Source organism: Panulirus ornatus, chromosome 71, assembly GCF_036320965.1.
Source record: "Panulirus ornatus isolate Po-2019 chromosome 71, ASM3632096v1, whole genome shotgun sequence".
NCBI lineage: Eukaryota > Metazoa > Arthropoda > Malacostraca > Decapoda > Palinuridae > Panulirus > Panulirus ornatus.
Window position 1 is genome coordinate 12,808,164 of NC_092294.1, and position 17,322 is coordinate 12,825,485.

At 48.3% G+C, this 17,322-nt stretch overlaps 1 protein-coding gene across 1 annotated transcript in view; it reads right to left on the reverse strand.

Annotated features, from left to right (window-relative positions):
* Positions 1-16,951, reverse strand: part of LOC139747998 (uncharacterized) — a 44,458-nt gene extending 27,507 nt beyond the window's left edge. The window contains exons 1-3 of the mRNA XM_071660544.1: positions 16,288-16,951; positions 3,088-3,277; positions 2,670-2,852 (exon numbers count right to left, since the gene is read on the reverse strand). Of these exons, the coding sequence (XP_071516645.1) occupies positions 2,670-2,852; positions 3,088-3,277; positions 16,288-16,727 (813 nt within the window). The 5' untranslated portion in view covers positions 16,728-16,951. The remainder of the gene's footprint in view (positions 1-2,669; positions 2,853-3,087; positions 3,278-16,287) is intronic.
* Between the last annotated feature and the right edge of the window lie 371 nt (positions 16,952-17,322).

Sequence of the window (17,322 nt, forward strand, 5' to 3'; positions counted from 1 at the left end):
CATCAACGATAAAAAAAAAAAGAGGGGGCAAGATGCATTATTTCTAGGTCCCTAATTTTTTTGCTGCTCTGCAAAATCGTGACGGGGCAAGAAGGTTAGAAGGGGTTGCTGGTTGGAGGGAGGGAGGGCAGGATGGTGAAATGCTGTAGCGTGAGAAGGGTGACAAAGGAGCAGAGTGACCTAAAGGTGAGGCATTAATTCCCAAACCCACCCACCCACCCTCCCTAAGTGTGATTAGCCAGAGGTTGGCGATTGAAGGACACGTCTCGACTGTCGGAGACAATTCCTTTCTTTACTCTTCCTCTTCAATTCACCATTTCTCTTTTTTCTTAATTCTCTTTTGTTTTACTTCCCTTTCTTTCTCAGAGGATTTTTTCCCGATATTCCTCTCCCGCCCTGTGGCTTCCCTACTCATCAATCTGCTCTTCCTCTGCCTCCATAGTCCTGCCTCTTCATTCCCAGAGGTCCTCTCTTTACTCCCTCCTGTGCCCACCTGCGGGTATGGTGAACAGATGACCCATACCTCTATTGAGCCATTCTCTCAATACCACGTACTTTTCTACCGAAAATATCATTTCTATGTTTCTAAAAGACTAAAAGCTTTAAAGAAAGACAAAACATTAGTAATCTGAAGATTTTAACAACTAGAATAATGTACGACACAAACGAGGCCCAAAAAATTGTTTTCCTCCGTCGCAGGGACTTTGAAGCGTCAGCAGCAACAGCTGCAGTACCTTCATCCCTCCTTACTAACAACATGGGACAGGGTAAGGTCCCAGTGGGTCCCAGGTTACCTATTTTAGGCCCCGCCACCTCCATCATGGTCGACGTCAGACCTGATTGGTCACACTAACTGGGCCCAGCAGAATCCATTACCAAACGTTTTTCACCAGGTTCCGGGGCGTGAAACGTTGATGACCGCTCGGAGAAATGTTCATCGTAATCTGGAGCCATAAGGGTGGGTAGCTTCACAGGGATCAGAAGCAGTGAAAGAAGAAATTTCACAGTGACCCGAGGATTCGAAGATTTTTTACTTCTTTTTAAAGCTAGGACGGCGAAGGCTAAAATTCTCGCAAGAATTTGGTAACAACATAAGAAAGAAAGTCATGGGGTTCCAAGGGTGCAAGGGTAAAGATGGATATATCCGAAGGCATCCGTAGTCTAGGAAACAAGTTTTCAGAGGAATATGGGGTGTTCAAAGTAATCTTCACAGGGATCCTGAAATAAATCTTCTTTAAAGGGATCCAGGATGACCAAGGCGGGAGTATTTACAGGGATTACAGGTGGTAATGGGTAGAAGTTTTCAAAAGATCTGGGACAGCGAAGGGTGAAGATCGTAGAGGGAATCCGTAACGAAAAAGATCTATATTTACATATTTTTTTTCTTTTCAGAGACGAGTGTGTCTCAAGGAGAAAACATAAAAAACATATGATCAGGTGATGGTAACTGCATAAAGCACAGTTTATAAAGTAGAAAGAGATATAATTTTAGATTACGAAGATCCATGTCATGGGAGAAGGTTTTCATAGACGACAGTGAGAGAAATACGGTGTAGGAAAGACAGATCAAGAGGCAGATCCCAGTCCAGCAAAAGGTGAGACATGGAAGTACCATGGTCTTCATCTCTTGGTATGGCCCAAGTCACCAGCTGGTAGAACCACACAGACTCAAACCACAGGTTCTGTGGTACAGACGACAGACGAATAGAAGACCAACCTACCTACCAAAGGCCCACACAGCTCGCCCCAGCCTCAACCCTCTGCTGATGGAGCCGTCACACCCTAACACAAAAACACCTGCAGGTTCCACACCCTCAGGTCTTCGTGACCCTTGACAATGCCCCGTGGACGACCGCTGAAGGGGGCATGAATGAGCAGCACCTCCGTGACACACATGGCGTCACCCCGTGACCAGAAGCTGAGCTTGAACAATGGAAACAGGGAACGAGAGAACCACCAAGGGAGGAAACCACAGGGTCGTTACGCTCCCGTTTGGATCATGGTTAAACCTTGTGATATTTTTTCCTCGCACTTCGATGAAGGACCCGGATGCTTGATGACACAGACTGGTAGTTGAATCAGTAATTGTTCACGGTAACAAAGCAAAGGAAATAAACATAAGGGTGTTTTTGGATCTGATAGTCATCAAATGGTCGCTATCATTCGTGTCAAGCTCCTCAAACGTATGAAACTGTAGAATACTAAGGTACTATGACTTCTTACTGTAAAAACATGGACGCAACAGCGAAAAACCTATGAGTCAGTTTCCCAGCAGTTTGGAAACGATCCTAATTTACTAACTCTGGGAGAGGGAAGTGTGAAGGCTGGTTCCCCTGTGATCTGGGAGGTGTTGGTGATGATGTTACACAGGAACGGAAGACAGGAGGTGAGGGGAAGGAGGTGGCTGGACAGGAAGGAGGAAATGGATGGTGTGAAAAATGTGGAAAAGAGAGACGTAACGTCAGCTATGACGGAGTGAGTGTCGAGGGACAACGGAAGAGTGTCTCCCATGGGAGAGATGTTCTGTATCATCTTAGGTAGTGTCGAGCTGTACAAAATGGTTAGAACGACTGTAAACAAGCCATTAGTGATGGAGCAGACGTGACTCCAACTTGTGTTAAAGAAAAATGGATGACAATGAAGAGACTCAGGTGAAATCATCCACGTACCTCTGTACTGAGGGACCCGATCTGACCCGCTGAACGGTGGAAGTCCTCAGCAGTTCTGGTCAGTTCCTCCTGCAGCGCCTCCGTCGTCGCTGCCGCCGCCTCGGCTTTGGACGTCACCGCCGCCAGGGTGCCCCTCAGAGCGCTCACGTCCTTCGTCACCGCGAGGAGGCGGGACTCCACCTCCTGAAGGAGACAACGATGGGAAGAGCCATTACTAGGAGGAACGCAGATAGGACGCTTCACAGAGTGTGATACAGATGTGGGATGCGTGAGTCCTACGAACCATCCTAATCTAAGTGGTCTTACAAATTACTCTTCTGGCTGATAGCTGACACTGTCGTCGATCTGAACCGTAATATTAAAATCATATACGAACCTTCGGCCTGATTAAGCCCCTCCTTCGGCTGCTCCGACTCACCTGCTTGTCGTGCATGGCCTGTGTCACGTTCAGCGACTGCTGCAGCTCCACCACGGAGTCTTGGAGTCGCCTTATGTTGTCCACCACCCACGCCGCCGTCACGGCCTCCCGCTGTTCCTGGGCGTGGGCGTGGGCGGCGCTGGACAAGCTGTCCGAAGCTCTCGTCTCCTTCAGCCGTTGCACCTCCGACCTGAGAGATACATTTGATACAAATAAAAAAAAGATAATAGGAAAATATTCAACACAGGAAATGCCATGTTCTATTTTTGTCACACACGTTGCTATTAGTCCCTCCACAAAGTAATATAAAAAGACTAGAATATGGATGGTTATCAAGTCGTTTCCTCATCCCAAAGTGGGATCGCAGTGCAGCCTCAGCGGCAGGTTACTCGGCTACAGCGAATTTTGGGCACGGTGCCTCATAGCTCCCTCCCTCTCTGTCGCACCCTGGGACAGGAGGAATCATTAGCGTCGCATCAAAGCGCTAAAGAGGAATCCTCATGAAGGTTTCCGACCGCTACCGACCTTCCCACACGCCTCTCCCTGGCGTGGTGAGGGCTTCCGACCTTCCCACACGCCTCTCCCTGGCGTGGTGAGGGCTTCCGACCTTCCCACACGCCTCCGCCCTGCTGGCGAAGCCCTGAGAGTGGTGGCGGTGGCCGAGGGGGGAGGTAGGCAAGGATGGGGCGACGTTAAGGTGTTACTTCACAACTACCCCTTCCTCCCGGGGTCTCCACCGCCTACCTCGTGTTGTGGTCCCTCTGTTCCCCTGAGGCATCGATCATAGGCCTAAGTTCCCAATAGGTTTAGGATATTCATTACATTATTTCATGGTTCAGGAGATTTCCGTGGGAATATTGGATATAACAGGGGAAGATCTGGAAGATAGGGAGGAATATTTTGAGATGCTACGAATACTAAAGTGAAATACTCTTTTTTTTTAACGCTGTTTTCTCCTTAAAGTTTATAGTGATCGGAAGAGCTAGAAATTTTCTATATCAGTGAAATACGTGGAAAGCGTCGCCATTTCCAGTGCCGAGGTGCTGGAGGCATCCACTGGCTACCGTAGGCTAATTTGGCCTTCCAACGATGTCCAGCTAAGTCTGTGGGCGTCCATGGGGGTTAGGAGACCTCCGGGCCTTGGGAAAAGGACGTCGGGAATGGGAAAGATAGGAAACACAACGACTGCAGGACAGGCCTAGGGGTGTGGCTTGAGGATATAAAGCAGACTGCAGGTCAGCAATCTTCTCATTATTGTCAATTATAATATGATACATGGGTCCCTCACAGTGCCCGGTGGTATCTTTCCTAGAAAGGGTGAGACAACTTCCAAGGACACTAAGGCCAACGTTGATGGTCCTATATTATGGGGGATTCGACCTAATCACAAGTGGTGCATCCCACTGTTATCCCTTCCTTGGGAAACAAGCCCGTCTCCGGACCTGAACCTGAAACTCATAACTGGGAATAAAAACATTTCGACTCCCAATATTGATCTCTAGATCATCCGGGATTAAGGGCGGATTTATTGGATGTTAGTATAGAGAAATCGTCCTCAACTGAAACGCTGTTAGGCTCATCGCTTTGTTACCTGCTTAATACCGCGGATCAATACTGTGGCTATCGATCGTAGTCCAACACACCCGTGAGAGAGAGAGAGAGAGAGAGAGAGAGCTTGTCAAATGGATCAAGTGCGTGTTGGTCTGTTGAGTCCTCGCCCACACAACACCCATACATCACAGTGATATACTCCGGCAGCTACGTGACATACGACCCACCTCCATGAAACTGTACGTCACGACGACACGTCGCTTCACCAACAAGACTTAGGATGAACCTCGGCGCGAGGGGCGGGTCTCGGGGGTCACCTGGGCACCGCCGTCGTCTACGACACCTCCTCCGGACGTGAGCATTACCCAGGCCGATGTTAACTGAGGCAAATAATGTATATCGCGCGTCGCTAACCATAACCTCAACGCTCGATAAACATCACTGACACAAGTGGTCGTGGTTTGCCGGGAGGAGGAGGGGGGTCGATCAGGGCGTCCGTTGCCACCTGACGCTGAAGGAGATTAAAAGACTCGCAGGAGGCGTTCCCGCTGCGGGACGGGTCGCGTTCATCTGCAGGGACACGCCCTTCGTCAGTAGTACCTGTAGGAGGCGCTACTGGTGGTATGGAGAAACGCCATCAGCGGAACCCATAAGCCAAGGCGTCAGTAACAGAACTGTTGTAGTTATAACGTAGGATTCCAGTACTGCCAGTACTTCGGTACTCATAGAATCTTCCACGTCACCAGGAGGTGGTCCTACAAAGCAACAACAGGAGTAGTAGGAGGAGGAGGAGCAGGATGGGCTCCTGGTGGCGGGAGGGAAGGAGGGAGGGTAGTATGAAGTAAGGGAAGGAGCAGGATTCACCGGTGGAAAGGAAGTCGAGGAGGACATCAGCAAGCAGGAGCACGGAGCACCTTGACCCGGGCGTGTTGCAACGCCCAGGTCATCGCTGGTGTCTCCACTCCCCTCCTCTCCACGTCGCCCGCACAACCCGCGCATATAACTCACAATAATGACACGTTTTGTCCACCAGCCACAACAGTACCTGCATCACAGCACCCATAAATAATGGTGGGTAACCCTGGGATTAAGGGTGACAGGGGGGGGGCGACGTAGCAGCGAGTGATTGAACCAGCACGATCGACGTGCAAAGAATCGGGGAAAGCTTTTGCTGTTTTGCCCCAACGAGTGGCAGGTCAGAGCTTAGGATCCGCCTCTCCGTGCGTCCGCCCCCGCGTCCTGAGCCATTTCATTTTAGACATGTATGAAGTGATCTCATTCAGAATTTGCATAATTATATGACAGAAGACCCACGAATATTCTCTGTTGTATTTTGTGATATTATGATTATTAAGAAGTTTGACTCATTGCTCACAAATCTGTCTTTTTTTTTTTGCAACCCACACACACACACACACACACACACACACACACACACTTGTAGACTGTAAATAAAGAACATGAATATCTCCCCCTCTTGGACTACCCTAATAACGTGACTTCCCTGATCACCTCGGCCACCCTAACAATGTTCCCCCCTCATCAGCGCCCTCCTCGGTAACGAGCCAATTCACACGAAACTCATCTAAGTTCCTGTACTTGTGCAGGAGGTGGGAGTGGGAGTGGGGGTGGGGGTTGGGGGTTGGTTGGTTGGTATAACAGTCTGTCTTTGTTCGTTTTCTGTGGTTGTAAGTATAGCCTCGAGGTCCCTCTCTACACTCGTCTATATCCGTCTATATCCTAACTTCCTGGAGGCATCTATCAATCTACTAAGTTGGATATCGTTAAAAAGAAATAAATTAATGAAATTGTGATTACATAATTCTTCAGAATGAAGTTATGGCAAGGTTAACGTTGTCTCTTTTCATAATAAACCTTTATGAAGTCTTTATATTATCATGTCGGCGGAGTGTGTTCCAGTAATACAGATGATGACAGGTGTCAGGCGGCCACCGAACGACCAATTCAGAGGGAAAGTGCAACAGAGAAATTCCAGTAGCTCAAGAAATTGTGGTTCTCTTGATGAATGTTCCCCCGCCCGTTAGCGCCCCATGAACTAGCTGGGGGTCACAGGAACTGGGGTGCGATGAAGGTGTAGAAGACGAGGGAGGAGGAGGAGGAGGAGGTGGGGAACCATCGCCTGAGAAATGATCGTTGTAGGGACTGGGTGGAAGTGGGAAGCCATCATCTTGGGACGTAATTGTTGTAGAATCTGGCGGAGCTGGTGAGCCATTGCATGGGGGGTGTGAAGCTGGGGAACCATTGTCTGGGGTGGGAGAGAGATCACTGTAGGACAGAGGAGTGGCGTTGGCAGGGTGGTAGAGAGGGTGGGTACAAGGCCATAAAGGTTAACAACAACACCATCAAGACCCGACCAAAAAAATAATAAAAATGTAAGTTAAATGATAAGTCATCGATAATAGTTGCTATAAATCACAAACACCGAGACTGATCATGTTCAACAAACTGTCACCACCGCTAATTACAGAGCTCAGGTCTGGGTTCACTTGAAGGGAGGGAAGGCTACAATTCCGGCGACAAGGACATATATAAAAAAAATAACAGGTACCTCTTCTATAACGACTATGATCTGCCCTACAACCTGGCGAGGGGCTGGTGGAACAAGGCAACACTAGGTGCCCTCACTCAACAACCTCTCGGGCTAGAGGGACGAGAAGTATGCATGGTCTTCACTTAACAACCTCTCGGGTCTAGAGGGATGAGGAGCCGTGCACTGTGAAGCCGTGAATTACCATCGAGGGCATGAGTGACAAGAGCAAAAGGGGCGGCGATCGTCAAGATCACAGGAGGGATTGCCGACCATCCTGCCTTTGTCGTATTATCAGAGCTGTCAGGAAGTGGTTGATTATTGGAAGATCTTGCAGGAGATCCCGAGAGGGACAAGCCTTCCCCGCCACCAAGTGCCTTCCGCAGAGAAAAACAAAAAAGAAACACGGTGTATTGACGATAATGGACCTCGACCTCCTGCAAACTGGGACGCCCAAATATAAATGAGATTCGTGTGGTTTCTCCTCACTGGTGACTCCTCACTCGTTAGGTATCTGCTTAACTCAACGCTTGATCATTGGCGCTAGAAACGGAGGTTCATGAGATGAACAAACACTCGCTCTCTCATTCCTCATAAGACCTCAAGATAAACGCGCTTTCTGGGTCGTCATTCCGGTTCAGTTTGGAGATTCTCTTGCTCTCTATTAAGTCCTGTATGGATAAATGGCCGTCGAGGGGCTCTGTCTGCGTGCTGATCACCGCCTAACAACACGGTAACCTACCCCGCCCTCTCTTCCAGCCCACACAACCACCGGCCACGCACCGCCACCGTGTTTTTGCTATAATTTCAGGGATGAAACCGTCCAGGGAGCTACCGTGCGGCGCTTGCCCGCGCTCAGGGCGGGGTGGCCAAGACACGGACGCGCCTACCAGACACGCCAACGGTTCCACGCTCACGGAGGCTCTTTTACACCTCCTGCCTGTAATCTGCTCAGCCCACACACATGGACGCCGATCTGCAGACACGCACGGCTCCCACCAACAGATGTACTCAGGGCCCCACACTGGAAACATCCGCGTCGCATTCCTGTTAACGTACACAGGACCCACGGCTGTAAACACACACGGAGTCCCAGTCTGTAGACGTAGACAAGACCCTCGATCTGCAGACGCACACAGGACTGATTCTAGTGGATTTTCGCAGGGTTCCAGCCAGTAGATACACACAGGGACCCATCTGGTAAACGCGGCCCCCATTCCCTCCCTAGAAAATATTGTAAGGTCTGCTCGACTTCACCAGGACGTCTTTCCTGCTACATATACGTCTTGTCTGTGCTCTTCAGGAATGACTTCATTACCATTAGGGATCTAATCATAAACCTTGACTGTCGTTCTTCGTTCGATGATGTTCAAGAATGTTTAAATTTTCTTTATCTGAGCAGGGTGGATGATTGGCGTCCTTCGACCGAAACGTTAATTACAATATACTTTTTAGTAATCCATTTGTAATTATATTTCAATCATTTCGAGGACTGTGTGTGCTGGATACACCCGATGAAAATTGGTTGTATAGAGTTGATGATAAATGGGTCGATGGATTTATTTCTCTAAGGGAATTGACCCAAGGCAATGCCATCTGGTGGCTGCTTGCATCAAGACACTGCTTCCTCAACGAGAATTCCTTCCGCCTTGTGACTGCACCAGCTTCCAGCTACAGCTGTGCTACACCACCTGCGACGTGTGTGCCTCACTACACCCCCTGCCCAGGTCTCATTACGACCAGACACTCAGAACACCACGAAGCGCTGACCTGTTGCTCAGGATGCCCCTGGTGGTCTGAGTCGGGGGTCATGAAGGTCGTCATACGCAAAGTATGTGGTTCTGGAGGTCAAAGGTCGTCATACGTAAACTATCGCGGTCGTAGGGGTCATAGGTCATCATACGTAAAGAATTGTGACCCTGGGGGGTCATGAATTGTCATAGTTAGGGTTTCATTGACCTCTGTTCATATCTGTATACATTTCTTAAGGGTAATGTTGCTTGCTTTACATCATCATTCTATTTGTCCCATCCTCTCTAGCTGTACAAGCCACGAGTGTCCTCCTCTTTCATCTCCCTACCTCACTAACAACCACATTCCACTGATCTATGTGTATGGGAACGGTACCACGTCATCCTACTTGTCAACAATACTCGATACGCTGTTTCTGTAAGCTTCTACCACACCTTCAAACCTGGCAACACTACCACACCACGTCATGGTTAGCAGCCTCGCCACAGCCCCTGTGCCTGTCAACGCCACCACATCATCCCGCGTTACAACGCTGAGCGGAGAAGCTGGACGTCGACAACAGCGTTAACTAGAACTGGAGGAGGAGGTGGAGGAGGAGGAGGAGGAGGAGGAGGAAGAGGAGGAGGAGGAGGAGGAGGAGGAGGGGAGTTATCCTGTGGTCAACAGATGGCGTGAGAGGGACTCTCTCTTCTCACAACTCCTCTCACTGAACTAGCTCTCTCTCTCTCTCTCTCTCTCTCTCTCTCTCTCTCTCTCTCTCTCTCTCTCTCTCTCTCTCTCTCTCTCTCTCTCTCTCTCTTGCTTATTATGGTCTTCAGTAACCCACCGAAGCAGAGGATTGCGAGCACTGAGCGATGAAACCATCTGCTTAAAGTATGGCAACTTACGCCTAAGCAAAGCGTTACGGCATTGTACACCACCAGATATTGTTGGCCTCATCATCACCATCATCATCATCATCATCATCATCATCATCATCATCATCATCACCATCATCACCAATCCTCACCATCACCATCACCACCATCACCACCATCACCATCACCATCATCATCACCATCATCACCATCACCACCATCACCATCATCACCATCACCATCATCACCATCATCACCATCATCTGCAACGACGTCACTGGGTCTTCCAGTTGGCTGCCGCTTCCCTCCCACATCCTGCGGTCAGGTCCCCTCCCTCCCCTACCCTTCTCTCACCTCCCTCCCTCCCTCCTTTCCCTCTGTTTTTATTATCCTCTTCCTCCTTCTCCTTCTCACCCCTTCCTTACTCTCATTTTCTATGTTTTTTAGTTCTTTCCTATCTCTCTTTCCTTCGTTTCTTGCATTTCTTCATTCCCCTCGAGTCTGACACACGCTCTACTCGAACCTTCTCAAGCTGGCACATTTATCATTTATGTTTATCATTTAACGTCTGATATAAGTCTCAAAGGAATCATAACAACACACACACACACACACACACACACACACACACACACACACACACACACACACATGGACATAGAATCTATTACATGAAGCTTTGAACTCTGTCTATAAAGGCTTAAGAAACCTATTTATATATCAAGAAAAGCTATAGGCTGATCACAGCAATATGTCCATCACAATAGATTCATCAACACTAACTCCTCTTGCTGACCATATCCTGACTCAGTCTATTTCAGGTTAGGGAAGTATGATATTGTTAATTTCCTCCAGTAGATAACCTCGTCATAGACCATCAGGTCTTCTGTTATCGGTCCTTCTTATGGACTGTCCCCCAGCAGATATCCTCGCCAAAGACCATCAGGTCTTCTGTTATCTATCCTTCCTACGTACTGTCCCCCAGCAGATAACCTCGCCAAAGACCATCAAGCCTTCTGTTGTCTATCCTTCCTACGTACTGTCCCCCAGCAGATAACCTCGTCCTAGACCATCAGGTCTTGCCGTGTCTCTCCTTCCCACGTATAGATACTAAAATGCTTCTTCTCCCGTCACGCTGGGACAGAAGTCCTGCTGCAACTCCAGCGTCGGAGCGTCTCCTACTCAAGGTGACACACGCAGTCTTGGTCCCCTCCCCCCCAGCGTTTACTGTTACGGTAGGTGATGCAGGGTGATCAGCGAGCCGGAGGGAGAGAGAGAGAGAGAGTCAAGGAGAAAGAAGGACAAAGGGGATATGGAGAAGAATAGCATAAATATATATGATGGGGGGTATAGAGAGAAAATACCAGATATGGTAGGGCTACATGAGGAGATAGTGGGGCTGGAGGAGATGAGGGATATAGAGAAGCTATACCTAGTGATAGAGAGCCGACATGGGAACACAGAGGGACTGGACGTCTGGGAGTGAGAGGCTGGGCAACATATGCTACACTGCGGGGTTGTCAGCAAGCCAGAGCCTCGTCATGGATACGCTTGCTGGCACTGAATGCCTTGTGTAGAGTTCCAGGTATGCTTAGTAGGTATATAGAAGGAGGGTGAGAGTGGTTTATATTCTCTTGTTATATAGATGGAATATCAGCAAGACTCAGGTATTGCCTGGTCCATATCAAGGGGAAAAACTTGGAAAGGACGGTGTCTAATAGGGGGAGGCTGGAGTGGCCTGTATCTGGTTGTTATAACAAGGGTGATTATATAACGTGGATGAATGTGAGCGCCAGCCATAGCTGGTCGTCATACAGAGGGAAGCTTTAAGAAGAAGAGTGTTCAATGTGGTTGGTCTACTGAGGGATGTTCGGTGCTGGTGTGCGTTCTGTTCTTAGGTAGAGGGAAGAATAGTGCTAAAGTACGCCATCTACCTGTACAGAGAAATGATGGAAGCCAGTGCGCATTTGGTATATGGAGGATGTTGGAGTGTACGTGTCTGTACGTGAAGATGGGAGGGTTTAGTAACAATGTATGGATGAGTGGAACGTATGTACGTGAGCGTACGTGGAGGTGAGATGGTGTAGTATAAATGTAATGATTATGCTGGAGGTGTAGATGATGGTGTCCACCTGGTGTTTATGGTAGGGTGGGCAAGGATGGTGGATATCTGGAGTTATACTTGAGGAAGGTCGGGCTGGGTGGGTGAATATCCTGTCCTTATGTGGGAGGGGAAGGGAGGGAGAGAGACAGAGAGAGGGAAGGAGGGAGAGGGGGTGTATTCTACCGTAGAATGAAAGTAGATGGTTAGTGTCAACCCTTAGATAGACTCACAGTAAATGTTGCGACTGACGCAACTATGCATCACAGCAAACAACATCGTGACGTTTCTTCTTAAGGCCAAACAGATGCGAGATATTATGAGCCATGTACTGTACAGAGTACGACATACATGAGGCGTACTGTACGTGGTTTAATGTACGTAACATAACGACGTCCCGACGCGTCCACACGTCCTGGTGTGGCCAGAATGTAACGTAGTGGGTAGTGAACGCGCCCTGGTGTACTCGGAATATGTACAGAGTGGAGTGCACGCGGGATGTAGTGTACACAACTCCCCCAGCAATTACAGGAGGTCCTGGGGAGGAAGTGGCATTAGTCATGGGGGGGCGGGGGTCAAACGGGAGGAAAAGGGGTCACGGCTCACTCGAGAGGCTCCACCTCCTCCTCCTCCTCCTCCTATTCTTCTTCTTACCGTTCCTCACTCCTCCTGCTCCGTCTCATCAGTCATCCTCGTCCTCCTTACTACGTCTCACGTTCCTCACTCATCTCTTTTCCCCTCCTCCTCCTCCTCCTCCTTCTCGTTGATTTTTCTGCTACCATTCCTTCATGAACCACCAACTTTCTCCTCAGATTTTACTAATCCCATTTTTCCTTTTAGATATGTAAATATTGAACTACAACTCCTTATCTACCGCAAAACTAGACCATTCTTTGCAACACATTTGAAAAATGGTATTCAATAATTATCTAAATCTATCCCAGTCATTGATTATCTTTAAACCAAAAATTGACCATTCGTATCATCACTCAGGAGACGTACAAAGCCTCGACCACAACCAATCACAAGCCAAGGAACATGACGACCGATAACCCAAGGTGAACCTTTGACCCTGGCCGACTCAGTGTTGACTTTGTCCCTGACTTCCTCACTCGCGTCTGCACACCAGCTGCTCCAGATAGTCAGCCGAGCTACCCTACCCAGCTGTCCCATGTGGCGAATAGTAATGCCCCTTCGACGCGTACCACCTGCCCCAGATGGCGACCCGGCCAGCTCTTTCCATCGCATACCAACTGCTTCAGGTGGCGACTCGAAACACCATCCTCCTACACACACACACACGCCACCTGCCCCAGATGGCAAGCTGTCCCGCCTCTTCCTCAACCACTGGAGGGCTGTACTCCGGGTGGGTTGTGGTCATGGTCATTATCTTGAATGACACCGTAAACCCGGTCAGTTTTTGCTCCAGTCGGATGCATAAACATCTTCGCGACGCTCTCTACTCCTCTCGCAAGCAGGGAAGCAGAGCGCTCCGCTTCCTGGCATGCATTCATCTTTCCTCTAGAATATTATCATTTTTTTTTCCATGCTTACTTGTCGTCTTCCTTCGTGAGCGAGGTAGAGCCAGGAACAGACGAAGAACAACCTTATTTTTCCACAGTCACTATTTACTTATGGATAATGGACAGAAATCAAGGCCCCTTGCTCAAAGCCAAGCCCCACAGACATTTCTGTGGTTACGCTTGACCATTTCATACGCCCTGGCTCAACCCACTGACAGCACGTCGCCCCCTGTATACCACATGGCTCCAATTCCTTCTATCCCATGCACGTGTCACCCTCATTTCATCTCAGTCAACACCCATCTCTTCCTAACACTTTTGACGCGAAGAAGAGCAGGTAAAAAGAGGTGAACAAAATTTCTGGATTCATAGGAAGAGCTTTCGAATTCAAGCATAGGAAAAGAATCATAACAGGTTGAAACTTCACACACACACACACACACACACACACACACACACACACACACACACACGAGGAACAGATAAGGAGAACAAAGGGACTGATAACAGGCGCACTAGCCTTTGTGGTGGTTGTGGTGTTCGCCGAGACTGGTACGTTACTCTCACTGTTAAGATAAGAGGTCGGAAAAAAGACGCAAAGAGATTAGAGAGTTGATAGGAATGAAACTGAAATTAAACCGTGCCTGTTACTGTCATAGCTGTAGACAGGAGACAGGAGTATGGAAGGTTGTTATGAAGATTAAATAATGATATCAGTGTGAGCCTCGAAGGCATCAGAAAGCACCTGATATGGACCTAGGTATCTTTGAATCCCAAGAGACGTTGTGAGGGTGTATGACTGTGTTTGTCTGGCTTTACAATCTGTGGTCATTAAGGTACGTTTATGATGACAGAAAAACTAAGTCGTTGGAGAGCGAAGGAAAACCACAGCCACAGAAGATGTTAGAGTTACTCTATGGCTCGAGATCAGATGGCCACAACAGGGAATAAAAAAGGAAGATTGTGGGGGTTCATCTAGGGAAGAGGAACGCTCCGCATTACGTGTGATATACTGGCAATGATGCCAGACGGAGATGAAAACTGAATGAGAGTTGGAGGGAGGAAAGAACTTCCAGGGCCAGTAGGAAAAGGTCCCTTGCATGATCGGCAATAGTGATAATTGAACCATGAACCTGAAGAAGAGCCTCACCCACAAGCTGCGCAGAGCCTCACCCACAAGCTGCGCAGAGACAGAAAAACCACTCGTGAAAAGGCAGTTATCTGCCAATTGAAAGTTGAGACAATTTTCACAGATTTTCCTGACAGGATAATTCAAAGCGCCGATATTTACGCTGAAAAGATTATGAATAGACTTCGAAGGCAGAGATGGCTGATGATGGACGACACAATGAGATGGTGTTGAAGATAAGGTAATGAGAGGTCAGACGAGGAGAAGTTGAAAAGGTAATATAGTGGAAGGTCAGGTCAGGGTTAGGGACAGGGTTGAGGGGCAGGAGCAAAGACTAGGGGCAGGAGCAAGGGCTAGGAGCAGGAGCAAGGGCTAGGAGCGGGAGCAAGGGCTAGGAGCGGGAGCAAGGGCTAGGAGCAGGAGTAAGGGCCAGGTGTGGCAAAGCATTGCCGCCAGGGGTTCCTTGTGATGACCACCGTAGCAGCTAACCTTGTACGCTACCAGTTTTTGCCAGCAGCCAGCACGCTTCCCCTCCATGTTTGTCTAATTACCCGCCTCTTACCGACAACTGATGAAGGAATTTGTACTTGAAGTGAGGCGTTGACTTGTGGCTTATGTTGGAAGGCAAAGAGAAGTTACAGACGTATTTTGGAATGGAAGATTGAGGACTGGAAATGACGGATCCCAATTTACCAACTTTAGAACATCAAAATTTGTAGGTAATTGTTCTACTGTAGATTTGAGACATTCATCAAGGATGATGATGTTAAGAACACTGTCTCTCACTTGGCAATATATCGATAACACAGACTCACACAGCTGCTGTAGAGGAGTTAATTCTTATATTCAACGTACATTTCTTCCAACGTACCCTCCCCCAAAACAATTAGATTCATTAACATCATGCTAAATATTACCACTTTGTGGCATATGTTTACAGTGCTATGTTCTTGGCTAGCCACTGACCGTGGCTAGATTGAAAAATTATACCATTGTGAGAACAGTCTCGTCAAGGATTTTTTCATTCCAAAAGAGCCCTACATTTCCCAGCCACTGGAAGTAGCGCAGCTTCGCTGCAGAACCCTAAGAACGTTCCTGGGTAACACCAGGACTCTTATATAGAATTGATATAAGGCTCATTACTAATAATAGACACAATTACATAGGTAAAACTAATTACAAACAAAATAATCAAAATAAAAGGAGGAACTTACTAATGTTAATATTATTTAATTAAAGTATTGTTAGATTCGCGTTCATGAAGACAACAACAGCAGCAGTGCTTGTAGAAATAGCTGGAGTAGCAGCAACGAAATTAATAGTAATATTAGTAGTACTAGCCATAATGTTATTGGTTATAACAATACGGGTAGTTGTAATAATGTTCTTCAGTCAGCATAGTAGCAATAGTAGTGATTGTAGTGTTAGTAGCAATATTATCAACAGTATCATCATTAACGTCAGTAGTAGTAGTAGTAGTAGTAGTAGTGGTAGTAGTGGTAGTAGTAGTAGTAGTAGTAGTGGTAGCAGTGGTAGTAGTAATGATAGTCTCTGGTGCTGTAGGTGTTGTAGATAGGGTAGTTTATTAGTAGTATTAGCACTGTACTAAGCCTCTAGATGTACTACGAGATCATCATGAGAACATTATACCTGTACCAGCCTCGTAGCTCTAATTACATCATGCCTTTAACACCACAGGCAAATCAGGAGGAAGCAAAAGGGACCCCATTGCTCAGTACCTGAGGTAAGCCAGCTCCTGCCTGAGCTGCGTCAAGTCATCTCGATGTTCCTCCGCCTCCAGAGCCTCCGTCATCGTCCCTCTCACCTCGGCCACCCTCTTCCCAAGGGCGTCTAGGGCTCGCCCCTCAACCTCCATCATTTGCACGGAGGCTCCCAAGGGCGTCTCAGCCCAGGACGACAGATCTTGGAGGGGACTTGTGGAGGGTGGGTTCTTCCTCTCAGCCTGGAGCTCCTCCACCGCCTTCTGCAGGTTTGTGATGAGGATGTGGTCGATTTCATGACGAAGGAGGAGCTGGTCCACTGTGTCCTGCAGGCGGGCGATGTGCCGCCGGGATCCCAGGTGGCGACGACGCCTCCCCCCGAGGACTGCACCAGTGGCACTCCTCCCGAGTAATGACTCCACCATCACAGCCACAAGCACCACCACGAGTGTATTCATCGCGTAGCACAACCGTGTAGTCTCACACTGTACTATTGCACTATCCTCAGACACCCTCCTCACACTAGCACATGTCACACGAGAAATCCACAATGCACCCCAGAGCACTGAGCAATGACACGTAGATGCACTGGTCACCTGGTCCTCGGGACTGATCACACACTATACCTCGCGTGCGCGTCCCGACCACGCGTCCACACGATGTGGGTGTCGCAGCTGTACGATATATACAGCGGCTCCCGCGGCACGCGCGTTGTCCCGACGCAAACTTTTCGTTCGCTTCTCACTGCGTAGCGGACGAACCACTGCTTAAAGTTACCTTTTCCTGCCATTAAACTTGCACTGAACCACGTTATTTACATTCCAGGTTCGTTCTTGCTGGACGCATTGTATTTCCAGAACATTACTTCCAGTTTTGTGTACGTAGTTTATTTTCCAAACGCAGTAATGTTAAGATATAGGCCCAAATAGATTAATTGTGAGGGAGGAGCCAAACTCAAACGACAGACTCTCATTGGATGTATTCCTAATATTGCCTGGAACACGAGTCGTTGTGATTTTATGTATTATTTCAGGGTGGAATATATAATTGACT